This window comes from Python bivittatus, unplaced genomic scaffold, assembly GCF_059951505.1.
Source record: "Python bivittatus isolate LINGU-HERP-01145 unplaced genomic scaffold, Pbiv_v1 ctg000570_np1212, whole genome shotgun sequence".
Classification (NCBI taxonomy): domain Eukaryota; kingdom Metazoa; phylum Chordata; class Lepidosauria; order Squamata; family Pythonidae; genus Python; species Python bivittatus.
This window is the reverse complement of record NW_028277097.1, coordinates 10,497,008-10,524,455: the sequence shown is the minus strand read 5'-3', so window position 1 is coordinate 10,524,455 and position 27,448 is coordinate 10,497,008. Positions and strand designations below refer to the sequence as shown.

Here is a 27,448-nt window from a genome sequence, read left to right as displayed (position 1 = left end):
ATGACTTTAGAAACTGGACACTAGAGGGGACTAAAGATGACAAGCAGAAGGGGAAAAAAAATACAAGCCTGCTCTTGATGTTGGTTAATACTGGGACTTACAAAATGATACAAAAAGTTAAAACATCAGAAACATTATAGGAGATCTTTAAAGACTGGAACTAGAAATTAGTAACTACAATATCAACACTGTCAGTAACAATGTCTGCTTCTATGGACAGACTATGTCCAAAAGATGTTAACGAAAGAATGACAGATGTGGAACAAATTTTATCCAACAAGATAGAGAAGATATCAAAAGTGGAACTGCAAATGAGAGGCCAAGAGAATGATTTGGAAAAGGACGCTTTACTGGATATACAAAAGAAACTGGCTGAAGTTTTAAAAACTGAAAGGGAAATTCGACTGATAAACCTGGAAAATATTTTCTTATTGGATCTACAAAAGAGGCTTGTTAAAGCCTTGAAGAAATCTGTGCAATGGAATAAAGAATTGAAGAGAAATCAAATCCTACAATAGTATTTGATTGAATTAAAGATTAAGACTGTTAAAAGTAAAAGGAAGGAATATAAAGTTGGTTTATTTGATCAAAGTTAAAATAAGACATTTTTTGCAAAGTTCTGGCAACTCTTTATGGACTCTTTGCTGACACCAGGTTTGAAAGGTTGATGTTTTATGGATTTCTTATAGATAAGGAATGGGATATGGGATGAAGAGATATATGTTTGTAACCTTATAGGGGGTGAAAAGTTACTAAATTGTTGTTGTGATGAAGGTTGGAAGTCATTTCTTTATATATTCTTTTCTTTTTTTATTATATTTTCTTTTTCTTCTGTTTCTTGTTTCCTGCACTTTTAATTCTTTTTTCTCTTCTTTTCTCTTTCTCTAAGTTTAATTTGTATTAGTTTTTACTATTGTAATAAAAATTCTTAATAAAAATCATATTTAAAAAGGAGATCGTCTCTCTACCCAGTCTTATTAGACAACATTCCCTTTCTAGGGAAGAACTGGAGAAGGTAGTGGGACATCAGCTGCAGAGGGTCCTAGAAGGAGTAAATTATCTGAATCCCTTCCAGTCACGGTTCAAACCTAGACATAGGACTGAGACTGGATTAGTTGTTATGTGAATGACCTAAATCAGGAGCTGGATGAAGAAAGGGTCCCCTCCTGGTCCCATTAGACTTCTCAGCAGCATTCAGTACCAAAGGACATCATTTTAGTGAGTAGTTATTGAGAATGACCATTCAAGCCTGTGAATACATAAGGATACCTTTGAAGACTATCCAGAAATTGCAGTTGGTTCAGAGTGGGCAGACTAGCAGTTGGTGGGGAAAAGCCACTTTAGCAGTCCAATATCAATGCTGTGATCCCTGCATTGGCTGCAGATAGGTTTCTGAATCCAATTCAAAGTGCTGGTGTTGACCTATAAGGTCCTACGTGGCTCAGTTTCCTATTACTTCAGGACTATCTCCTGTGATTAGAATCTTCCCATCTAGTTGTTGTAGCACAGTAGTTGTTGATAGTGATGATGGACATGATAATAAAATTATTTTTATGCTCACACATAGCAAAGACTTGTCTTGCACATGCACATTGATTAAAAATTCATTTTTATGTGCTTAGGACTTGTTTATATGCTACTTTATTTACTTAAGAACCAGACAACTTAAATGTGCACCATGAAATAGAGACTTCCTCCAGAAAATGGTGCTGCCAGAGTTCAACTATGATTCAACAGATGTTTTAATGCTCTTATAAGAATAAAAGCATTATTCAACAACAAAAAAGAAAGACTAAACCAAGCCAGATTATACGCATTTCACATATATATACCCACCACACCTAAAATCATTATAAATCCAATCAAGATGTTTTCAAGAATTAGTTCTTTCTCACATAATTTCAAGTATCTTTGCTTACCACTTCAGTGTCAAGGAAACACAAGAACATGAAAGCCAATTCCAAGTAGTTGAAAGTTAAATTTAAATCTCATTGTGGGGTCCTTGGTGCTTTCTGAGCTAGGGAATTCCTGGAAGCTTGGCATTCAGACAAATCAGCCATCAATAGACACCTAGAGATAAACCACATTTATGCACCACTCAAAAGAGACAGTAAAAAAGCTAAGAAAGAACCAAAAAGACAAGAACACTCCTCTCTAGCAACCACCACCCAGATTAAAACCAGACAAACAATCAAGCAGAAAGCAATACCCTAATCAAGGAACTACCAAGGAGAAAACCACACCCTCACCAACACTGCCAGGGCAAGCTACTGTATATAAACAGGGTGCAAACCCGACACTCACTAGCACTGATGATGTTACCTAGTGATGTAATGATGTCTGCAAGAAAACAACTAAGCTCAGAGAGCTCCAAGGACTCCACAGTTCAACCCTGAGCTACATATATTCTCTTTTAATATTTTCATTATTTAGGTTATGCACAATGTCTATTAAGTTATTATCGCAAGCTGCAGCAATTATTTCCAAGAAGAAATAGTCTTAAAGAGGAAGAGCTTGTTTCAAAAGGATAGCTCTCAAGAGCAATTTGTTTGATTTTAAGATGCTTTATTGTTATTCCAATTACAGCACATATGTATGCTAGGCTAACAATACATTTTTTTCTCTATAGCTGTAACAGTAGTAGAAAAGTCTCCTTTGGGTTGACTTCCATGCACTTTTCTTAGCCATGGTATGGAAGTGGCTTGTCATTTCCTCCTCCTCCTTCTTTTTTTTTTTTTTTCCAAATTCCGAGTCTATCCTACATCTCTGGAATTCCTTTGTAGTCTCCTTTCCAAATACTAACCAGGCCCAATCCAATCTTTTAATCCCAGACAAGGTCAGCCAGATGATGGCTTAGTTATTTATTTAAACAATTTATACAGCCATTTCATCTCACAGCAATGAATCTGGGTGGTGCACAAAGGTTTAAATCCAAAGCATAATACACCAGAGAGAACCCAAAAAGTAATAATACATACATAGATACATAGCATATGCCTCAGTCTAAAATAATCAAATTTTAATCCATCAAGACCAAGCAAACAAATCCACCAACAGGGCCAGTTTAACCTCCCAGTCCAGGTACAGGGAACATCCAGGTCTATAATGCCTTATGAAAGGCCAGAAGACTTGGCCATCTGGATCACTGTGGGGATGTTGTTCCATTAGGCAGGCATTGTGACAGAAAAAGCACAATTTCTAGGTCCCACAAGATGAGATTTCCTAATGGAAGGGACCTGAATCCTACCAATTCTGATAGGCAACCAGAAACTCCCAGAGACAGACAGTCCTGCAAGTATCCTGGTCCCATGCCATGTGGGGCTTTATAGGTGACAACCAGCACCTTGAAGCCTACTGGGAGCCAGTGCCACTTGCAGAGCAGAGATGTTACATGGGAATATCCCGAAATCCCCCAAACCGCCTTTGCCCCTGTATTCTACATTGCAGCTTCTGAATGCTCTTCAAGGGCAGCCCCACGTTGAGTGCATTACAGTAATCTAGCTGGGAGGTGACTAAGGCATGAGTTATTGTCAGTAGGGCCTCCCAATCCAGAAACTGACCCAACTGTGCAAAGTCCTTCCTAGCCACAGCTGCCACCTGCTCTTCAAGCAGGAGCCATGAGTCCAGAAGGACCTCCAAATTGTGCACCAACTGTTGCAGGAGAATGCTACCCCATTCAGAGATAATGATGGAAAGTCACTGCATACAGGGAGCCTCAAAACCCAGAGCCACTCAGTCTTACCAGGGTTGAACTGGAGCCTGTTCTTCCCCATCCAGACCCTCACAACTCTAAGCCTCATTCCTCAGAGTTCTTGGGTGGCACATGGAAAACAGCTGGCTTTGCCAGGTAGCCAATAAAAGGAATAAGCTAGGAAGCATAGGGCTCACTCTGCTATAGCCTCATTTAGTTTTCATGTGTCATTAATTTATTTTTATTATAAAGTTATAAGAGCCCCTAAAGCTGGAAATGCTCAGGCCCCTTAGGATTTCTGAAAGCCATGCCCCAACGGTTGAGAGGCATGCAGCTCAATAAACGCTGCCATTTCAGAGGACCCACTTACCCCAATAAGTATAAATACAAACACACATGAGCCCAGGCTCCAGAAATACAATGGAACCTATTTTAAAATAGGCCCATATAGGTTTGTTCTGTAGAGCTGCAAGCATTCTTTCATGGAAGAGAGTCTCATTGAACCCAGTGCTTATTTCAAAGTAAATCTGCAGAAAATCAAGCTAAACAATTTGCCCACTGCCATTCAAAGAATCAGACCACTGGTTTGGCAGTTTACAAAAACAATCCCTAAATAAATGAAAAAAAAAAGTTTCTATTGGCTCTTGACTCAAGTTCAAATCAAAGCCTAGCCAAGGATTTTGCTGGGTGGCCTTGGAAAAATCACACTATGTTGTCCTCAGCTTTTAATTTGTTAACTATTGAATGAATTACAGCACCAGCTTACTATGGATGAATAGGATGTGGCCATGCTACCACCCAGCTTAAAATTTATGGATATTATGGGAAATCTTTTGATTACATGGTACATCACAATATCATATTGTACAATACGCTAAAATAAGACAATACTGCAGAGATACTGGTAGATGTAACCATCCAGTAATTTCCTTCCATATGCTTTGTTTTGGCTGCAATCCACAAACCACTCGAGTCAATGGAATGACTTCGCCCCAGTGAAATGGAGATAACTGAAACCCAAATATGAAAGATTGAGTTGGTTTCTAAATTACATTTTATGGGGCACCATTGTTCAAATCATCTTGCATAGACAGATGGAGTTTCCTATCAAGCCTGTTTAAATAATGTAATCCTATGCACGTGCCTTATTTAGGTTTTTGTTAGAGAGCTCTAGCTGGTAGGATTTATAAGCATTCGAGGAAGCTGCTCACAGAGATGAACATTCCTCCTCAAATGCCCACAAAGAGGATTAGACAGCAAAAGCAATGGTAGTTAAGGATGTAAAATACAGTTTTACAGTTGTACTTTTGTACAACTTTTGTCAACAGTTACAAAAGTCGTACTTCAGTTTATTAACAAAAAGTCCTAAATCTTAATATTTCCCATTCTGTGTCTATCATATCCCATTTCGCAATCTCCAGACTAATTCCTGTTCACTTACTGACATATTTACAGAGTGTTTCAGTACTTCTTTTCGAGCTTTGGGTACTGAGTTTTGTATGCTACTTTCACAGCTTACTGTTTGAGACATACAAAGAGCACCCTATAAATCAAGATATTATATGGTCTCTGCCAAAATTGGTGATGGGCTCTTTAACTACCACTCTCTTAACTTTCTCTTTCAAACCCTCTTTCCTCTAGTCTTTTCTCCTCCAGCATTCTGCCACTGCTCTGCTTCACTCTCTGTGGATTCCTTTCTTGGCTACTGGACTGCTACTTCTTTACTCGTTCCTTTCTTTGTTGCAAAACAGTCCTCCCAGCCACTTGCAGCTGCCTCTACTTATCTTCTTCTCAATTCCCTGATATTCCTGGAAGTCTTCCTTCCACAGAAAATTGTGGCCTGCACCAGGCACGTGGTCCACAGCAACTCCAGCAACAACTCCCATCTCTGCTTGTTTCTGTCAAACTTGTTTATCATTTAGCTCACTGGTAAAGCAGAGAAAGTACAAGATTTCTGTTGTGTCTACAACAGCTGTGAATCTACCTGTCAGAGAAGGACTTCCATCTACCAGAAGTTCTGTCAGCACCCAACCAAAAGAAACAGGCGTGGTGGGAAGAAAAGGGTTCTCTTTCCTAATATTTTACAGCCAGTTTGTGTCATCCAAAAGAAATTAATAGAGTAGTATAGTTTGGCAAGCAAGACTAACAAGCCTTTGCAGAAATACTAAGAGCAAATAACAGTGACATTTTGTTTAACAACCAGTGTCAGAAAAATAATAGGCATTGGCTAAGAAAGATATTCCGGGATTATATAAAATAATAATCAAGAAAATTGAAATCTTCTGGAAACAGAAGATAATGCCCAGAATGTTCAGAAAAGAAGACAAATCAGATGTTTGCTGAGGTGAAACTCAATCAGATTTTATTGGAATTTTAGGGATAGTAACAGCCATGCAGCTGCCAAAACTCAACAGCAAAAATCAGAGGCATGATTTTTCTTTCTTTTTATTTAAGGTGGAAATAAAGAAACACTGAAAAATATTGGGTCTGTGGAGATGATTCAATGCGGCAGTTTTCTTCTCTGAATCCACTCCACTGAGCTGTGAAGGAGCTGCAGCCACTTGAAGGTTTGGCACAAGGGTTTGCTTAGCATCCTTGTGTATACCCAGAAGCCCTTGTTATCGAAACATCTCACTGAAGTACCTGCAGAACCTCAACAAACAGGGCAAGCATCCAGTCTTTGAGTAGACAGGTACCCAAAGTTTCCTACGGAGGCTGAAAAAAATTAAGTGCAACCCCAAACTACAAAAAGCTGTCCATCTTGATATAAGATACTGTAAGCCACAATGAAGAGGATTTTAAAGACGTGGAAGTTTCTGCTGTGCATTACGATTAATGTTTTTGCACTAGTTCCAAGGGTAAAGAACTTTTAATTTTCCAGATGTTATTGAGCGATACTGAATGAGATGGCTGTGAATTGTAGTTCTGCAACATCTGGAGAGCCACAGGTTCCACAGCCTTTTACCTGTGCATTTTTAAATGCAAAGTTTAAAATGATCTATAGGAATCTCAGTCTGTAGCCCAAATCTAACTTCTCAATTACAAAAGTATGTAGGAGACACTTAAATTGAACATTGTGTTACACATCAATGCTAATCCCATTGGAGTAAAACTCTAAAAACCAGAGGTCCCTTGCAATATTCACTAGTAGCTTCCTCCTTAGTATTTGGGGTTCCTTTTTAAAAAAAAATTAATCCTTTTCAGCACAGCAATTCCATAATGAATTGCCCTTCATTTTTTAAATGCTCTTTTTTTAATGAAAAAGTACTCTTTCCCTATAAAAAAGATTTTTTAAAAATGAAAGAAAACCAACCATTAATCCACTCTATTAAAATCAAACTGACTTGGGTAGATGGGCAGTTATATCATTTTTTAAACAAATAAATAAATAAATAAGGAACAATTCCATACTTAATTATCAGAAGATAATTTTTACTCATAATCATAATAGCCCTTGGAAGCTTCCATCAAAATATCTATACTCTATATGGGTCTTGTAGCTGAGTTTTACTACAGATTCCAGAACTGGATAAAAAAGACATACTGATATTGAAAACATTGGCATGAAATGATATCGGCTGTTCATGCAGAACTCTGGAAAGATCATCAGTTGCTCCTCCTGTTGAAAACTTATTTTAATTAAAAAAAAATAGGTAGGCAGTACAAAGCAAATGACCAGCATCCTTCTTATTTCCAAGAATGCCTCTTGGCTCCAACTGGCCACAAGAATGGGTGTCTGCAGCAGAATGCTTTCTTTGGAAAATGCGCACGCTCAGAAAAGGGAAAGGAAAGGGGCTCTGCGTGTGTGCGTGTGTGTGTAGGGGGCATTCTGCATTGAGGCAACTAGATTCAGGTAGCATAAGTCTTTTGTAATTGGTTGTTCCCCCATGGTAATCATTTTGCAAGACCCACCCACATTATATTCCAAATGGATTCACCACGACAGAAGAACACCTTTCCATTCCATTCCATTCCATTCCATTCCATTCCAATCCATTTGATTGCATTAGTACAGCATTTCCCAACACAATGTCCTTCAAATATATTGGACACATTTCTCATTATCCCAGCCAGCATCATGGTTGATGTCCCAGCACATCCAAAGAGCACTGAGCTAAAGGAATCTGCATCAGCAATTGTGAACCTGCCGGAGATAAAATAGTATGTAAATCTTATTTCATTGTTGATGATTAGGCAATCGCCAACTTCAGGGCCTTTGTTCAGAAAAATGGAAACAGCTTAGCACAAATGCCTGGCAACTATTGAACGATCTAGATCTTACCCATCCTAGCACGTCATGAATGACAGTCATGAATGCAGTATTTTACAAATATTTCTACAAAAGCAAAGGTACCCCTTTTTCTCTTTTCCTGGCCCTTATCTTTTAAAGACACTTACCCTCTCTATTCATCCCTCTCTATTTTCAAATTTCAGTTGAAAATCTTTTCTATTCAGCCTTGACTGAACTCCTTAGCTGCCCATGGAGCTTATGGATATGTAAATGTATTTGCTCATACAATTGACTCCTCGTAGCCCTTGCCGGCAAACCTTCAAATGGACTCTGAGAACAGAACAAAACAGAATCATGCTCAAGGATCAGAGATTCTTACCAAAGCTTGCTCTATAGGCCCCCATTTTTTTTCAATTTCAATGTTCAAATCGGGAAAATTTGCAAATTATTATAGAGGAGGAAACTTCTAAGGATTCCCGAGTTCTGTACATTGTTTTCTCCTATATGCACATACAGCATTGTGTGTACACAAAGTCAAACGTAACAGTCAAATTTCAGTTTGGAAATCTTTCACTCCGTTTACCCTCCTACACAGAGGCTGAACGGTCTGCAGACCAGGGGTTCTGCAGAGAATAAGCCAACCACAAGGGTGGCTTGGTACCACAAAGCTGAAAGAGAACTGCTCTCATCCGGTGCACCCAGCCGCACAAGAGCAATTATCAGTTTCATTTGACTGCAGCAATCCAGCTCTGAATGCCAACAGGGGCCAAAGTATCTACTAAGGAAAATGTCAGACCCGTCCAGTGTTAATCACGGCTGTCTGCCTGGATCTAGTTAACAATTTTTATAAACAGCCTGGAACCATTAAACCAGCCATACATCTTCCTGACTAGCCTGCAGCTTACAGCAAATGTTTACACATGTAGTGTAATCAGCTGCTTTTGACACACACTGTGTCTCAAAGACACGCATTATCCTCTGACTTCAGCACCAAGAGAATATTTCTCTTGAAAGCCACTTCATACAAACCACAATACTTGCACATCTCACAAGTCTTCTGGTGTCATAACAACATAAAGCAGGCCCTAGCAGACATACCAAATATGTACTTTTGATACAGCAATAGTATAATCACAGCAGAAATGTCTCAACAATTTCACACTTTTACGCAGCAAATGCACTATGTTTCAAATGCATTATGCTTATCTTTTTTATGGAAGCCCTTCAAGCGTACAATTGTATTCCAGTTAAAAACACACGCATATTTTTCTGATAACGATCCAGCTACATAATTTGCAGATCCAAACTCTTCTAATAGCTAGCATGCTCCTTCTCAAATTGTTTTTGGTCTGCCTTGAAGCCCACCCATGGTATATTAAGGAGTATAATCAGCCTGATCATTTTCCTCCTTTTGCCCTAACTTGGCCTTATTATGTTGCCATGCAGTATTATTCTTTTATGCTGCTAATATTTAGATTTTCACTTCAAAATAAATTTCCAATTGTTATTAACCTTTAGAAATATTTAGATGTTAAGACTTGAATTCTACAAACAAATGTGGGTCATAGCACATGATAGCAGCTACCTGATCTTGATTGAGCTCAAAACATTAAGTAGTGTTGAATCTTATTATTTGAATGGCATTATCTGAATGCAAATTTGGAAAGTGGAAGAACATACTGGAAGAAGACAATGTCAAACCAGTTTTGTCCAGTGGCCAAGAAAACCTCATGGAAGCGCACGTGGTATCAATCGCAGTCAAGCTCAACTCAGAGAAGTCTTTATCTTTAATAAAGATAAGCATGTTTCTGACTAGGCAAACAGACATAGAACTGTGCTGCATTATTGCAAGCATTTGAAGTACATGCTATTATCTTGCATTATCGCACAATTCCAGTGAGTAACACTAGAAAACTCATATTATGCCTACCAAATGAATTTCAGTGAATTTTCTCACAAGGAAGATGTTCTTGTTTCCTCCTGAGAACACTTTTCATTTACAAATCATAAATAGATCATAATCTAGGGGGTGAACAAAATGGAAACAAAGCCCAGAACACTTCGGTCGTTTTAGGTTTCTGCTGAAACAAAATTCAGAGGTGCCGTAGGGGTCTAGTTCAACAAAGTTAGTGCATCTCACTGATCTTTCCCTGCCTCCCTTAGTCACCATTTGCTACAGTCAGTGTCCTTGCTTTTCCCTATTCCTCTTCCAGAACGCTTCTGCCCAGAGCACAAATGTTTCCGTTTTGACCCAGACCAGCTGAATCCATACGGAACAAGGACCATTTTGCATTTGGATTACTTTTTGGGTTACAAAATTTAGTTTAAAAGGGCCTTTAAAATGGACAGGATAGCAAAGCATGCACAAGTGCAATCATAATAATTATTTTATTTTATTTATTTTTATTCTTTAAGGGAGAGGAGGTTGTTTGACTGGGTAAGCTGCACATTTTCCCAACATTTATTTTGTGGTCCATGATTGTGGAAATACTGGCCTAGGCAACTACTGTAGAAGTTATTGTGAAAGCAAATTGGTGTTGTTGTTTTTTTAAACTGAATATGACTCAAGTGTTTGCAAGATAGAATTGATATATGAATACTGAAATAATATGAAAGCTTTCTGGCACTGCAGAAAGAGTTGCCATATAAAGATAGCATAGTCATTTTCCAGTGCATTTTGTCTTCTATTTTATAACAGTTAGCCAAGTGGTATCCTGTAATGTAAGAAAGCAGTGCTTATAGATTTTATGATTACACATTGCATCATTTTAGTGTAGCATTTCCTTGTTAAGGCTAATGCCTATGAAATACCTGCTTGAGAATAAAGTTTCATAACATAAAAGAGTACAAAGAGCACTGAAAGGCCATGTTTAGATATTCACTGTCATATTCCTTATTTGTGCTTTTTTTGGGTTGCTTGTGTAAGATCACAATTCTGCTTAGCATAGTAAAGTCAGGAACTACCCTTGAGTTGTATTCTCAATTTTAGTATTACTAGTGTACTTCAGTGAACTTTTCCACCACTGATACATTTTCACGAATGAGTAATTCAAACCTAGCACGAATGCAATGAACTAAAGGAAAGTTGTGTATAAAGTATAAACTGCAAATGATCCTTGATTTGTACAAGGCAGACAGGTTGGGAATAAAAGAGTGATTGCAAATAATGAATTGTTGCTACGTAGTAGAGTTCTCCGTGTTATTTCTTGTAATACTTTCAATATGATAATGTCACGGGCTGTCACAAAATTGTTTTAAAATAAGTACTTGTTACTTTAAAATTATAGAGGTTCATATTATTGTATAATATCATATGTCATGGACCTTTTAATTTAGAAGATCTTTATTTTATATTATGATATTATAATCAATTGCAATATTTTATTTATTTATTTATTTATCAAATTTATCTAGTGGCCCATTTCACAAGTGTGACTCTGGGCAGTGTACAATAAAACAAACAGTTAAAACAAATCTAAAACAACAATTAAACACAAATACAGATAGTCCTCATTTAGTGACCACAATTGGGACTGGCAACTCAGTCATTAAGTGAAGTGGCCACTAAGTGAAACCATGACTGTGCTTGTGATCTTATTTCAGCTTTGCTTTGCTTTACAGACCTGCAAAGGTTGTAAATTTGAGGATTGGTTGTAAAGTTATTTTTTTATCACTATTGTAACTGCAAACGGTCACTAAATGAGGCAGTCGCTAAATGAAGACTATCTGTATAATGGACCAGTATCTTACCCAGAGCATGACCATCTCGGGGGCTCACTATTTCCATGGGATCCCCAATATGTTATTGTCTCAATTGTTGTTTTACTCTATAGTTGGTACTACACTTAGTTATCAGCACATAATAAAGAAAACAACTACTATTCTACTATTATCCTTCCCTGTAAGCAATGCTGTCTCACAGGCTCCAGACAGAAACAAGGAAAATGTCCAGTTGAGCATCATCAGTCCACAAGCTCCTTAGAGTGATGTTTTTTATGGAAATGGAATTCATACATCAGGAGCTCTACAACATCAAAGGAACTGACTGGTGGTGAACATCAGGAGGCAAGGTAGCAAAAAGACAGCTGAGCAGTAGTGAACATATTAAGGCAGAGGCTGATGTGGCAAGCAGGCAGAGGCCAGCTGACCAGTGGTGAATGCAGGGAGGCTGAAGACCCATGTGGTGGACCTTCATGGATTATCAGTGGTCTGTGGATTATCAGAGTTTAATCAGTGGCTTAGGCACTGCTATAATTAAAACACAACTTCTATGCTGAAGGGAAATACTGGCTATGTTCCCTTGTATTAAAAAATCTGCGATAAAGCATTTGAAAAGGACACTCTGCCCTCCTTTTTTCCCAGAGGACAGATGTTCTCTCAATACCAGGAGAAAACAACCATAAACGATTGCAGCTAGATTTTCAACACATCATCAGTAAATTTTGTAAACAGTAAAGCAGCAGCCCTAATCTTTAGTTATGAGCACATTCTGAAGCTGTAATTCTGAATACAATTAGCACACATTGTGCTAGATCAAGATTTGCTAGCAAGTTGGTAGGAATCTGTTTACAAATCCATTGCTGTGATTCATCATTTGAATTTTAAATATAAATTAAAATCTCTTGACTGTATACTTAAAATTTTAATGAGTGCAGAACTTACGTAGAAACAAAATCAGTTAAAATTTAAATCAGACTATAGTCACGTTCATTCAAGAAACAGATTTCAGAGGGACTTAGTGAATATTCAGGAATACAGTACAATGTTTTGGTTTCTGTTACTTAGCTGTTTTCAGTCATTGGAGAGCTTTTCTTTCAGCTGTGGTTACTAGGGTCAAACTACATCCATAATCACTTCTGCAGGAGCACCACTTCGGTGTCACAAACAAAAATTATTACCAAAAAGGCTATCAGTAGCAGAATTTAACACATTCCAAAGACCAACGGCACATCAGGTTACAGGGTTCTGAACACAACTGATCAGACATTCCGGCGTTCCCCGGATATCTTGATCTTTCAAAGTTAAACCAAAAAAGAAAAAAGAAAGGAAGAAAGGAAGGGAAGTATCTTTTAAGACCCTTTCCTGTGATTTTTTAAACCAAAACTATCAGACAAAAAGAGACAGGATTTGTAGCTCTGACATATCCGCATACTAGGACTGTGCAGGACTTCAGATTCTATTTCAAAAATGGTGATTCAGAGCACATGGGAACATGAACATACCACCCATCTGCAACTCTTTAAAGCAGACATGTCTTTTGCTGGGTTTGTATGACAGCTGCAGAAAACAGCTCTATGATTTTATGTTTTAATTATATTGAGTAATCAGTGGCCAGGGTTGTGGGAGCTTCTGAGAATCAGCTATAATCAGAAATATACAGCGGTCTAAATGCCTGCCTTCTTTCTTACACATCAAAAGAAGATTTTTCACTTTGAGCATGGGAATATCATGTGTTTTTATGTAGTTATTGTGAGGGGTAGAGGGAAGGTGGTTATAAGACAGTAACTGCATGGGATTCCACTTCAGGCTAAAATGAACCACCTTTTCTGTGAAATGTCCTAGTGCTGCTTTTGTTATGTCCAATTTATAACTTCAGGGCAGAACTGACTTCGAAGGAAACAGTGAGCACCGCACAAGTGCTACATGGAAATCTATATACACAAACATGCCACGGGCAAATGAGAAGAAACCCCAGGCAGTCAAGATTCTTGCAGTTTACTCCTCCACGCTTCCATCAGTAACCGCTCACTGCAGGCTTCACAGCTATTTAAAGTCAGGATGAGCAACAGGAGGCCTTGGGTTCAAATTAGTACCTGCGTGTGTCCAGAAACACCTGACTGCCAATCAGCTGAGGTGTTCGTGTCCTCTCCCAGCCCTGAGGGCGGCAAAAGCTCTGTGGCGCGAACGCTGCGGTTCCTGCCGCCTATCCCGGGTCTGCTCGGCCGCTGCCCAGCCGAGGCGCGAGCGCGCGGCCCCACTCACCTGAAGCAGGTGCTGAGCTCCCCGTCGGGCTTCAAGCACGGGTACTTGGTGGTGGCGACTTTGCTCTCGGAACACACTTCCCTGCAAGGCGGAGAGAAGGGGAGACCGCGCACTAAGTCGCGAAACTCGTGCGGGGGCGCCGCGGCAGGAGCGGCCAGCGGGGTGAGAAAACAAGGCACGGGGCACCGGGGGAGGGGGGCAAAGCGGGCGTGGCGGTACCCCCTCCCCGCCACCCACCTGTCGCTCTCCTCAGGTTCCTCGCGGTAGGTCCACGCGTGCCCGAGCGCCGCCAGCAGCAGCAGCAGCAGCAGCCAGAGGCGTAGGCTCCGCGAGGGCGAGCGCAGCGCGAGCAGCAGAAGGCGCTTGGCACCTCCCCCGCCGTCGCCGCGCAGCACCATCGGGCGTCCCTCGGCGCGCTCGGTCCGCGCCGCCCGGGCTCTGGCCGCTGCCGGGCGCGCCGCAGCGAGGGAGGAGGAAAGGCCGCTGCCCCCTGCGGCCGGACGGGGAGGAAGAGAGCGGGCAGGGCTGAGAAAGGGGCCACCGGACGCCGCGGCGGGGCGAGCGCAGAACGGGCTTGCCTGGCCAACCAAGGGAGGAGGGAGGACGGAGCCAGATGCCGGGGAAGGAGGGAGGCAGGCAGGGCGGGCGGACGGACGGACGGACGGACGGACGGCAGGAAGAGACGGCCGCGGCGGCGGGCGGCTTGTCTGGAGCTCTCCGGGCAGGAGAAAGTGGAGGGCAGAGGAGCGGGTCACCAGCTAGTGTCTGGGACGGCGGGAGGGAGGAGGGCGCCCGCTGCTTTCGGAAGGGGCCTCTGGAGGTGCGGAGGTTGTCCCCCCACCATTAAAGGACTCCGCTCCAGATGCGGATCCGGGCAGGAACCAGCTCTGGGGCCGGGCCGGGCCAGACAGGAGGGCCAGCCAGCTTCCCCTGAGGTGCTGGAGAAAGGGCGGAGGGGATTTCCAAGTCTAGAGGCTGCAAGCCGTCGCGGCAGGCGGGCGGGCAAGCCGCCCTGGGAAAAAACGACGGCTGGGTCAGGCGAGCGGGCGAGGGCCCGTGTGAAGGGCAGATCCGGGTGGCAGGGGACCGCTTCTGCAACCTGCGGGTCAGGAGAGGCGGACACCGGCCGCTTTCCAGGGATGCGGGGGAGGAGTTTTCGGAGGAGGGGAAGGAAGGCCGGGCACGAGGAACCGAGACCCTGGAGGTGGAGAAGGGCGGGGAGCCAGATCCAGCGCGAGGCGCACGTTCTGCGGTGGCCGGGAGCTGCGCCCAGAGGTTGGAGGGCGTGGGGGGCGGGGGATGGACCGGAGGCTGCGGGAAGGGAACGGGAGAGCCCGAGGTTGCAGATGGGCGAACGAGGGACCCAGCTGGCGAGGAGGGCCCTGGGAAAAGTTACTGGAGACAAGGAGTTGGAGAAAGTTCAGACGGCGTTAAGGCGGTTGTTAGCTTTCTAACGGTGAGGTTAGAAACCGACCTGGACTCTCTCTTAGTTATTAAGATATTGTCCAGATCCAGTCTCCCCCCCCCCCCCCGTTTGACCCTGTCCCCACTAGTTGTTTAATGCAGTGTTTCTCAAGCTGGCCAACTTCACGCTGTGTGGACTTCAACTCCCAGAATTCCCCAGCCAGCATGGCTGGCTGGGGAATTCTGGGAGTTGAAGTCCACACAGCGTGAAGTTGGCCAGCTTGAGAAACACTGGTTTAATGCACCACCCAGCCTTAAGTTGGGTAGCCCTGACTGAGGCCTCCATTCAGACCATATTGCTAATCAGTTGGTTCTCCAGGGTTGGTGGTAATATTTTCCGGCCAATGACTGCTCAACGTCCAGTTACTGACATGATGGATATACCCCCCGCCCCCCCAATCCATGACCTCAAAAAAGGGGCTGGCTGTCCTTTCCCAATTCCCCCATGCCTCTGGTTACACTGCCCCTTGACCTTATTTCTCATCAAAAGGGAATGAAACAGTACACACAGACACCCCATGGTCAAAGTCGATTGGCTTAAGCAAGAAGAAGTAGTTTTTGACAAAAAGCAAGAGTTGACATCAGACCGTTTAAATTCTGAGGACAAGGTAAGGCCAGTGTTGTCTGGTTTAGGAAGACCCTAAGGGCTGCTGGAGGGGCCTGATGCTGCCATAAACTACAAGTGAAGAATGTCATTTGCAAAAGGTAATTCCAGTTAAGCATTACCCGGGAAGGATACAAATGGAGTATAATGCAATATCCCTACCCTTTAAAAATCTGTGAATCAGGAAAGCCAAAAGCATGGGTGGAGAAGAAAATAGTAGGGAAGCACCCAACATCCCTGTGAAGAAGTGGAACTGTGTCTTGTACAAGCAGGGCATTGGAGAATCTGAATGTTTGTAATGTTCCTACAAGCAGTTTAGTTAGGGATTTGAAGAGCTTTCTAGCTGCAAGGCACCAAAGTTGTTGTTGTTGTTGTTGTTATAAGAAGAAAATCCAATTTTATATTTTCTATTCAGGTGCGTTGCAAGATGTAGGATGTGCTTGGTTTCATTTCATTTTTATAGAAGGACTGGGAAGATTCAGTTCCTGGCATCAGGGCAAGATGCAGAGCAGAAGAGTGGCCTGCAGAAGGCTTCTCTTTGAGAAATGATGAGAGCCAGCGTGGGTAGCACTGGGCACAATGATTCAATGGGTTTGAGTTACTCTGAGATCATTTTGACTTCCCATATAAAGCTAGCTCAAGTAACTTTTTGTTTGTGTCTTTTTGTGATATCCAATTAAAAGCAGCTGCCCTAGTCCTACCTAGAAACATGAGTGTGGATTTTTGCAGCTCAAGAATGAGTTATGCTCAGTTCCACCTTCATTTCTCAACAGACATGTGTGCAGCTTTTGTGAGTCCTCCCACATTTCAGGTGAATTGTCTGATTTTAAGCTTGTCTAAAAAGTAAAAGGGTCAAGGCCAATAGAGTTGAAAATCTGGTTTCTATTGGGGTGGGGGGGAAACCCAAAGGTTTTTCTCCTGAACTTATTCTGAGCAGAAATTTGCACAGATGTTCCAAATATGTCAAGTGGCTCTACTCATTTCTCATCACTAAAATGACGTAATTTGCATATATTTGTAAGGATGAGGAGTTAAACAAATTCCTAGGGGAACTTGGACCACTAACATGTCAAATTCCATTTGTTGATGCACCATCAAGATTGTAGGATGAATCCAAGGGTTCTTACTGCAGTATATAAAAATCAGCAATACATTCTAAATGGGATTGTTCTCAAAAGTGACGTGTAAGGTGGCAAAGCTTCGTCTCAATACAACTCTTAGCATGTTACAAAGTTCTCAATACAACTCTTAGCATGTTCAGTGGTAAAGAAAGAAGAATCATAATTACCCTGATTCTGAAGGACCTCTGGTTGCTTATTTATAGTGATTTAAAGATTTACATCTTTAAATAGTGAAGGATCAAATATCAGCAAGAGTAACTCTTCCTATTCCAGTCTTCCTATATTTATGAGATTTTGGAGAGTATCTTATAATCTTTTCCAAGTACAGTGGTACCTCTAGTTACGAACTTAATCCGTTCCGTGACTCTGGTTGCAACTCGAGTTGGTCTCAAGTCGAGGTAAAGTTTCCCATAAGGTTCAATGTAAATACGGTTAATCCATTCCGCCCTCCGAATTTGGTTGCACCACGAGGCAAATTTCCCCATAAGGTTCAATGTAAATACGGCTAATCCGCCCTCCGAATTTGGTCGCACCCCGAGGTAAATTTCCCCCATAAGGTTCAATGTAAATACAGCTAAACAGTTCTGAAACACATGCATTTTATTTTTAAACCTCAAAAACATGAAAAAAAAGTACAGTACAGCACAGTATGTAGAGGGAGAATGGGGTGGGGAGGCAATTATTGTTTGGAGGGAGAGTCCCCCTCCAAAGGGACATCGGGGAGATCTCCTTCAGGGGTTTCCTCTCTTCTTTGCCTCTTAGCTGCAGGCTCAGTTCTGGGGAAAAACCTGTCTAAAGTCAGTTGCCAGCCTGCTCTGCATTTTCTTTGGAGACATGCTGACAAGCACACCAAAAACCTTCCAAATGCCACAAAACACACCACAAGCCTCATCGAACGTCTCCTTGCTACCACGATCTCGCCCACAGGAAGCCACGACCGCGTGGCAGCAGGGAAAATGGCCACGGATCCGGTTCGTAACTTGAGGCGGAGTTCGCAAGTAGAGGTAAATTTTTGGGGCCGGAGCTGGTCATATCTCGAAAAATTCGTAAGGAGGGGTGTTCGTAACTAGAGGTACCACTGTATTTTAGTTGAACAAAAGGCTAGGAAGAGAACCTTCTTGGTGATGACATCCAAATTCTGAAATCTTTTCCCCATAGACCATCATAAATTGACTAACAGGAATAAATTATATTGGGTTCAGTGAGGCAAATATTTGTTAAGTTTGTTATGTTTTATATATCACATGTATCCACACCCATGCACACATTTGTGTGTATGTGAACATGTTGTTAAAGAGATCTGTACATCTGAGCTGTAGGGTGTATGGCTGAATCTTTACTTACATTTCAACCATGTAACATGTAGAGTTACTGAGTCTTATATCATTGTTGTTTTGACAGAATATGAGATTTCTAGCTTACAGCAGTTTTGCAAATGTGAGATTAAAGCAAATGTTGACTAGAGAAAGAGACTGCAGATAGGAAAACTTCAGCACATTGTTTATCAGACTATAATACTGGTATATTAGTGGGGAAAAATAAACGTATGTTAGAAATGAATAGCAATAAAGATATACAGTAATTAACAGATACCTAAAATAGAGCTATTGCTTTAGCAACCATTCTGTGTTAATTATCAACAGTCTGATCTCTGTTAAGTTGTAAGTAATTAAACACACAATTAGTGTTTGGCTTGTCTCCAGTGTTCTCTCCAAATACCTTTTCCAAAATTAAAACTGCTTCTCCAGAAATGAGCCCAACAGAGTTATTACATTGTGATACAATACAATGATTTTCTTCTTTGTCACTGATAATCATTTACATGTGGATCTGATCCTATTTTATCTTCTTCGCAATGGACAAACAGCCAAATCCACTTAGATTACATCCTTAAAAAATGTTATGATGTGATAATAGCCAAGTAAATATTAGAAGGTCTAGTGCCCTCAAGATGGAATAATCTGGTGCAGGTTTTACTAAAGTCAGTTTAAATTGAGGGCTTCCTGGGGTGAGGATACTATTTTCCCTGAGCCAATCATCTCTTAACTTTGACTTCAGTAATCAAGCAGATATAAAGTAGATAAAAGCTACATATGAAATCTGGAAGCAGTTTTAGACACGAGCCAAGGAATTTAGCAGGGCATGTCAGCAACTTTCCCCAGAATTGTTTAAACAGAAACTGAACACAGTACAGCTGTATTGTACATTTTCCTTCCTAACAGTTCATGTGGTATTGTGTCGCACACTGTAACTGTAAACTATTCAGGTTACAAAACATTTATTTATTTTCACTTGGCAGTGCAGGCTGTTCTTTATGTTAACGTTATTGAGGGTTTTTAGATACCAGCAGTTTCAGTTATGATTTTTGCTGACAGGCTCAAATATATGGCCTGCATTACTAAGACATGGCACCGCCCCTGGCTAAGAAGCTCTGGAGAACTTTGCAATATATAGAAATGCTTCCTTCCAAAAATGAGAAGGGATCCCTGAAACAGTCCAGCGAGGACTTGCCATAGGAGGCACAAAATGCTGACTGTGACCAGGGGAAAAATGGTCAGCCTGGCCAAGAAAAGGCACATGGAACAGAGTAGAGGATAAGGCTGGCTGGAAGTCTGAACAGAAGCACTAGCCACAAGAGCTAAACACAACCTCTGGATGAAGCTGAATATATCAAATTACCAGGCCAAGCATCTGGAAGATAGCTAATTGTGGGAGCTTCCAGAAGGACCTGGTTGGCTACTGCTAAGGAGGAGAAAGTGGGCTTAATTCCTTTTTGGTTCTATCCACCAAAGGAATTCACATCTTCTGCTAATTTATGTAAGAAGCATGAGATGAATCCTAGCAGAATTTTGGTCTCCTGGGTCCAAAGATTGGTTAGGAGCAGGAGGGGGAGATACAAAGCAGCTGGTGGTTTTAAGATTGCAAGTTATTTGTCCTTGGGAGGTATGAAGCAACAGTTCAGCCTTTCTCTGGGGGAATATCCATCTAACCATATTTTTCTGGTAAGAAAAGATACAAGGAGCAGTGGGAAAATCTGGCAACAGCATTTGAATGCACATTTCCCACATGTCTGGAGGCTTATCCCCATTGCAAAGGAATTCAGCATCTTTTAAAAAAGACAGTTCTAGATTTATTTCCTCCCTTTTGTACAGAAGCTCAAAGTGCATGTAATGCTCCTTCCTCCTATTTTCCCCCCACAGCAACAACCCTCTCAGACAGGTTGGGCTGAGAGAGTGTGAGTGACCCAAAGCCACCCAGTGAGCTTCTGTGGCCAAGGGGAGACTAGAACCTGGGTCTCCCCACTCCTAGTCCAGCAACTTAACCACTACACCACATTGACTCTGGTAGCCTCCAAGTGTCCTCCCCTGAGCAGACTGTTGTCCTTCCGAGCTTTGAGTTTCAAGAGTAGACTTCCCTATTTGGAGGTTCTCCATTTACAATGAACTCACACCTTCATTATTGTTAGGTGAGCATTAGACAGTTTGAATAGTAACCTTTGGAGTGCAGCAGGTAAGGTAAGACTAAGAATCACTCCATGTGACTCTTAGAGAAAAAACACTTCTGTGTATCAAATGCCACCATTGGATAGGTCCTCTGGGCAAAATTGCATTTGGGTTTCTAAGCCTCAACTTTTGGCTGCCACCCCAACCAAATGGCGCCTTCATTGGATCCAGACCCCCAGAGGAGAGGCAGCCTACATCACCTCACTGCTAGGCTACAAAAATGCACTATTAAAATGTTACATGGGTGGCTGAGGCTATAAATGCCTGCTGGCCACCACATTACTTCTTATATCTTCTGGGCATTTCTGAAGGGGTTCATTTGATGTGCATAAATTAAAGTGCACACCAGGGCATACTGTAAACATGGACTGGAGAGCTGATAGGAAGCATTTCTAGTCTGTTCCATTGATCAGGGAACCAAAGGCTGCTGGAAGTCTCTGTTTCCATACAAGGAGAGGTCCAGCTTGGTTCCTTCTATCAGCCAGAGAAAGAGCAGCTGCAGGGAGCGTGCTGTCCCACTTCCTGCCTGGAAGAACATCCAATTGTTGTGAAATTGCAGAAGCATTCTGGAAACACACTTGACAGGGGACCTTAAGAGCTGCTGCACTGAGTGAATCTGAAGGGTGGCATGGATGCATACTATTGCAATCAGTCGTAAGATGTCTTGAGCATCATTTGATTGAAAGATGAGATATAATGTTGAACATAAATTCTTTCAGGTTGTGTTGGTCCCTTACACAATTTTTCCTTCCTGCAGCAGAGCAACAGCCATTTCTTTCAGTTTAGGAACACAGATGCCTCCTGCACATACACCTGTTGCTTACACCTGCTGTACAGCTCTATCTATCAGAACAATACAATGGATCTTGCTTAGACAGCTAACAATGGACTGATTACTCAAAAAAACCAAACCCCATCATCCAGCAGGATCTCAACCTTCACTCTGCCCCCAAAGCCTGGGAGAATAGCCAGGTTTTTAATAGATTCCTGAACATCATTAGGGTGGGAGCCATCTGGATCTCTGAGGGTTATTATTCCAGAGAGTAGGTGCTATGACAGTGAAGGCACACTTCCTGGATCCACAAGATGACACTACTTGACCAACAGGACCCAAAGGGTCTGCCCAATCTCACTGGACAGGATAACCAGGTTCCAAGTCACAGGGGCTTTATAAGTGATAATCAGCACCTTGAATTGCACCTGGAAGCCAACTAGTAACCAGTGCAGCTCATGGAGCAGTGGGGTCACATGGACGTAACAAGGCATGCCCTTCAGTACCTGTATTGCTATTCTGGACCAGCTGCAGCTTCTGAGTGATGTTTAAGGTCAGCCCCATGCATAGCGCATTACAGTAATCAATTTGTGAGGAACTGTTCTTAGCCCACAATCTCCTTCAAGCATTTTTCCTTGTCAGCCCAAAGGGGGGAAAACATTATAATAGAAAGATCATATAGACAAGGGTTCAGTTGCCAATTTCCCTGGAAACCATATAGTTCAGTCAGGGGTCCAGTATATACAACTGGCAGTGCTTGTGCACGTGTCAGTTTCTTCTGTGTCACAAGTCACAGCTGTGCAGTTATCAGCAGGCACAGGAAGGATTAAGCTCACTGCATCCGACTACAAATAATCCAAAATGCAGACTTTGTTTATATTGGTAAGGAAAACATTTAATCTGGCATGTGAACTGGGCTTTGCATAACAGGTGGTTCTGAATAAGAGCTGCTTTGCAAAAAAGCGCCAAGACTGAATTTCTCTGCAGAGAATGGATGGCTTCAGAATTAACAGTGGATAATTCCAAAATAAAACTATAGACAGAAGCAGTTAAAGACACGTCCGGCTGAATTTTCCAAATCAACCATTTCCATTCTTCCTACCCAGGGCTGGATAGTAACTCTATGAACCATATTTTTTAATATGTGTGTGCCAACTTTCTGTACCTCCAGCTTAGGTCAAATTGAACATCTTAGGCCACCTTCTAACAATACCATAATTTTTCTCTGACAACCTATTTTATCTCCACATCCCTGGGATGTTCTTTCCACCTCATCCCCAACCCATGAATCAGAAAGGATGATATGATTCTTAATTACATTAGTATTAAAATAGACTTTCCACCCTTATTCTGACACTATGTAAGGAGAGCCTCAATGTGTGGAAATCTGTTTTGCCACCCATCAGTCTGGAGTGAAATCAGATGACTGGAGAGACTTGAAGCAGAAATCATACAGGCCAGATAGAGATCAACAATGCGGACAGCTCCTTCCATAATGGTATACAGTGGTACCTTGGTTCACGAACTTAATTCGTTCCACGATTCTGGTTGCGAACCAAATTGGTCACCAACCAAATCAAATTTCCCCATAAGGTTCAATGTAAATAAGGTTAATCCATTCTGGCCCCTACAAACGTGGTCGCCAACCGAATTGGTCGCCAACCGAATCAAATTTTCCCATAAGGTTCAATATAAATAAGGTTAATCCGTTCTGAACCATATGTATTTTTTTTTAACCACAAAAATATGAAACAAAGTACAGTACAGTATGAAGAGAGAGAACACTAACCTTGCTTGAGGTGACACCAAAAATCTTCACAGCAAGTGATCTCGCCTAGAGGAAGCCACGACCACGTGTCAGAGCAGGGAAGATGGCCGCGGGTCGTGTTCATCACCCGATGCAGAGTTTGCGAATGGAAGCAAAATTTTGCGAACGCTGCTGTTCGCGAACCGAATTGTTCGTGGACAGAAGCATTCGTGAACCGAGGTATTACTGTGTGTTTCTTGCCAGCACAAGAATGGGTCAATACCTGTCAGCTCTACAAGGTAGACCAGACCAAGAAACAGTCGCTATGTGTGCTGAAAACTTTTATTAAGTAATGGAATCTTGCAAGTCTGAATGTGATTCTCCTCCTCTCTCTTTTATGTTCATGTTAATTTGGAGGGTGTCTGTCTAAGATGCTGTCATTCCCTTCCCCTCTTATGTGGGCTTCTGCAATGCTTATCTACTCATTGCCTTGATAATGGATCTTCCCTCTCCCCATCAAGGTCATCCTCTTTCCTCTCTACATCATTGTTTTTCAAACTTGGCAACTTTAGGATGTGTGGACTTCAACTGCTGGCTGGGGAATTCTGGGAGTTGAAGTCCACACAAAAGTTCCTAAGTTTGAAAAAATACTGCTCTACATCAACTCAATAGTGGTGAAAATCCCTTAATCCTTCTGTTTAGTTATGTTCAGGTATCTGAAGTGGGCAGAAAGAAAGAGAAGAAGAGGACGACCAGGTGCAAGGGGGATGGAGTCAGTTACAGCAGCAATGGATGTGCCACTGGAAGACCTGAAGTGACAGATCTTCTTGGAGAAAATCTATGTATGCGGTTGCTAGGAGTCAACTTGATGGCCCATGATCAATCAATCAATCTGAAGTGGGGTGAGTGGTAATCATACCGGCAGACATTTAGGTTAGGGAGCCCCAGTTGTGGAATTTTCTCCAGAATCATTCACCCGAATGTTCTGTCACACACTAAAGTCTGAAGAGTATTTTTGAAAGATGATATAAAAATGAGTAAACTAAATATATAATACATTATAACTTTAAGAGCTAGGCCAACCACTCTTCCTCACATTAGGTCAAACCTTAGAAAGACAACATCTAGCATATATTTCCACTCCTTTTTCCTCCACACCACAGATTCAAAGAGTTTAGTTTTGAATTCCCTTAAAGAATTGGGGGATCTTTAAGCAATATGTTTTCTAGCACAGCCTTCCTCAGTTTTGCAGCTTCCCAAATGTGTGACTGCAACCCTCATCGTTCCCAGATGGGGTGCCAACTAGGTGTTATGGAAACTCTGGTCCAACATTCCTGTGGGGAACTAGTTGAGACTCTAGCTTCCACATACTGCAAATGATTGCAGATAAAGTCAGAGGGAGAGCTATAACATTAGATAGAGATGTTTTATTTCCTTTGGAGTTAGTCCTGGATCCTGTTCAGTTACAAGAGGTTCTAAACAAAGAATGTGATCCCTTTCTCAACATCCTGTCTGTCAGTCACCCGAAAGATCTGAAATGTTTGTGCTTCATCACTCTTGACCTCCATGACAAGACTCAGGTCATCCTTTTAAGCATTAGAGCAGGAAGATAAACAGTCCCTGGAGGGTGTAAAAACAGATTATTTCTTTTCCCACTCCCCCCTCAAAAGCACACTTCCCAAGAACACTCCAGGAACTAATACCTGAGCTTCTCTGTCCTTAAGTGTGATGGTCAGGCATAGCTTAAATGTAAATTTTTTAAAATTATTATTATTTATATTACTTAACCTTTCACCAAAATCCTCTGGACAGCCTGCAGGGATTAAAGCAAACAAAATGTGAGAAAGGGAAAAGAAAAAAAGAGAAGAGAAGAGAAGAGAAGAGAAGAGAAGAGAAGAGAAGAGAAGAGATGAGATGAGAAGAAGAGAGGAAAGGAAAGGATAGGAAAGGAAAGGAAAGGAAAGGAAAGGAAAGGAAAGGAAAGGAAAGGAAAGGAAAGGAAAGGAAAGGAAAGGAAAGGAAAGGAAAGGAACACCATTAGAAAACATCTTAGAGCACAGGGCAGAAATTCTGGAACAAGTTTCCCTAACCCTCTAGAGTGTCCTCTAGATATGATGGACAGAATTTCCCTTAGCCATGCTGGCTGGAAATGCTGGGTGCTGGCTGGGAATTCTGGGTATTATAGACCACAAACATCTGGAGAGCATCAGGTCAGGAAATTCTAGAATGCTTTTGCAAATCTGTAGAGAAAATATCATAAATAGCCATGTGATGGAAGCAAGTTTCACAGTACTATTGTAATAAAACCCTCAAACTAACTAGCATAAATGGGATGCCGTTTGCATTTCCCAACACCCAGTAGGTAACCAAAAAAAAATGTATCAAACATTAGTCTTTTATAACTGTAATGCTGCTCATAGTAACCCAATCAAGTTGCTTTTCAAAGTTAAAAGAAGCTTGTCCTGTCTGGACTATTTCTTCGTGAAATAAATACTGCAAATTGAGCTAATGACTGTAACAGACTTTGTGTACTCTACAGTAGCAACAGAAAAATAAGATATTTAAATTTAACTTTGCCTCAGCTACTTGGACTGGCTTCTAGGTTCTTGTGTTTCCTTGACACTCAACTCATGAGCAAAATATTTGAAATCATGTGAGGAAGTGTTAGCTCTTGAAAACATCTTGACTGGATTTATAATGATCGCAGGTATGGTGGGTACATGTAATGGGAACTTGTATAATTTGTCTTGGTTTCTTTTTTTATTTTTTATTGCTGAATGTTGCCTTTATTTTTAGAAGAGCACCAAAACATCTGTTAAATCAGAGCTGAACTCTGGTAGCATGTTTTTGTGGAGGAAATGTCTACCTCATGCACGTATACGGTACATTGTCTCGTTCCTAAGTAAATAAAGCAGCATGTAAACAGCCATAGGCACACAGAAAAATATGTTTTTATCAATATGCACACGCAAGATGGGTCTCTGCTGTGGAAGAGCAGGTTAATAATAATACTGTGCAACCAACAACAATAATAATAATCCCGCAACTATACCTTTGACACCATCAAACAACATCTGCCTCTCCCAGGGCCTTGGGAAGGACTCGATAGGTGGATAAAAATGCCAAATCCAGTCTAAACAACTGGCTGACTGTGCGACCAACAATAATTTTGTTATATCATCATCATCATCATCTCTATCAACAACTACTGATGCTACCACTGCTACTGATATGGGGATTTCAGTATACCATCTGTAATAGCTGGCAGGCTATATAGTGTTCTCATTTTAGATGTGAGCAGATAAAGTTCTCAGATTTTTCCAGAGCTCTTCATGGGGGAAGAAAGACTAAACCAATGTTCACACGTTCCTAGAGCAGTGCAATTAATTATACAGCCTTCCCCAATCAGATGTGTTGGGTCTATAGAACATCCAGCCATCAGGTTATCAACACAAAACAACTGAAGGGTACGAGATTGGAGAAGGACAATCCAGTAGGTTTCTAGATTGTGTTAACAGATGCCTTATCTTTCTTGCATCCTCCTGGTTTTCACATGGCACTAGCTAATTAATAAGCAACCAAGCAAGCAAAACATAATATAATTGGACCATAATTGAATTGGACCATAATTGAATTGCTTCTCAAATTTGCTATTTCAGGTGACCACGCCATGCTGTATATTAACCCTGGGAATATCTCTTTTTCTCCTATCAGTATCTTGTCCTTTGACAGCTAATCCTGCAGAGTGGAAGGAGGATGAAACATCTGGCAGAAAGTAGAAATTGTAGGTGGAGAAGGTTCTTCTTCACACCTGAATTGTTTTTTTCATGTAAGTGTTGATAAATAAACAGCTTATTACAAATTCTCCAAGCTCTTCCAATGCTCTCTCATCAAAAGAAGAGGGAATATGGTGAAGGCCACCCTGATCTTCCTTCCATTTGGAAAAAGGGGAGCATAAAAATATGATCAACCCCAAATTAAACTATTTCAACTCTTTCCATTCATCTTGATGAAAGGATTAACAGCATATCTTTTTAAAAATAAACATTTGGACTTAAAAATAGTTTAATTTTGTCTAAATAATGTCTGGTGCTAGCAGTGACAACATTTCTGCCTTTCTAAACTTGGGCCCTCCACACCTATGTACTTCAACTCCCAGATCTTGCAGCAGTGGTAATGCTGGCCAGGAAATTCTGCGGGGCATCCAAATTAGATTTTGGATTTTGTTGTGTATCGTGTTGATAATGTAGCCTGAATGGTGTAGGAGAGGTACCTCTGAGCACTAGATAAAGAGGAGAGATCGATTTCAATTGGATCTGAATGAAAGTTTGTT

The 27,448-nt window shown here is 41.5% G+C and overlaps 1 protein-coding gene and 1 long non-coding RNA gene across 2 annotated transcripts in view; one reads left to right on the top strand and one right to left on the bottom strand.

Moving 5' to 3' along the window:
- CCBE1 (collagen and calcium binding EGF domains 1) overlaps window positions 1-15,097 on the bottom strand; it is a 153,606-nt gene extending 138,509 nt beyond the window's left edge. Inside the window, exons 1-2 of the mRNA XM_007421712.4 lie at window positions 14,142-15,097; window positions 13,905-13,985 (exon numbers count right to left, since the gene is read on the bottom strand). Of these exons, the coding sequence (XP_007421774.1) occupies window positions 13,905-13,985; window positions 14,142-14,302 (242 nt within the window). The 5' untranslated portion in view covers window positions 14,303-15,097. The remainder of the gene's footprint in view (window positions 1-13,904; window positions 13,986-14,141) is intronic.
- Window positions 13,972-27,239, top strand: LOC148214330 (uncharacterized). Its single transcript, XR_015798270.1, has 3 exons — window positions 13,972-14,066; window positions 23,818-24,017; window positions 26,830-27,239. It is a non-coding gene; the product is annotated as an uncharacterized LOC148214330 (long non-coding RNA).
- Window positions 27,240-27,448: the final 209 nt, after the last annotated feature.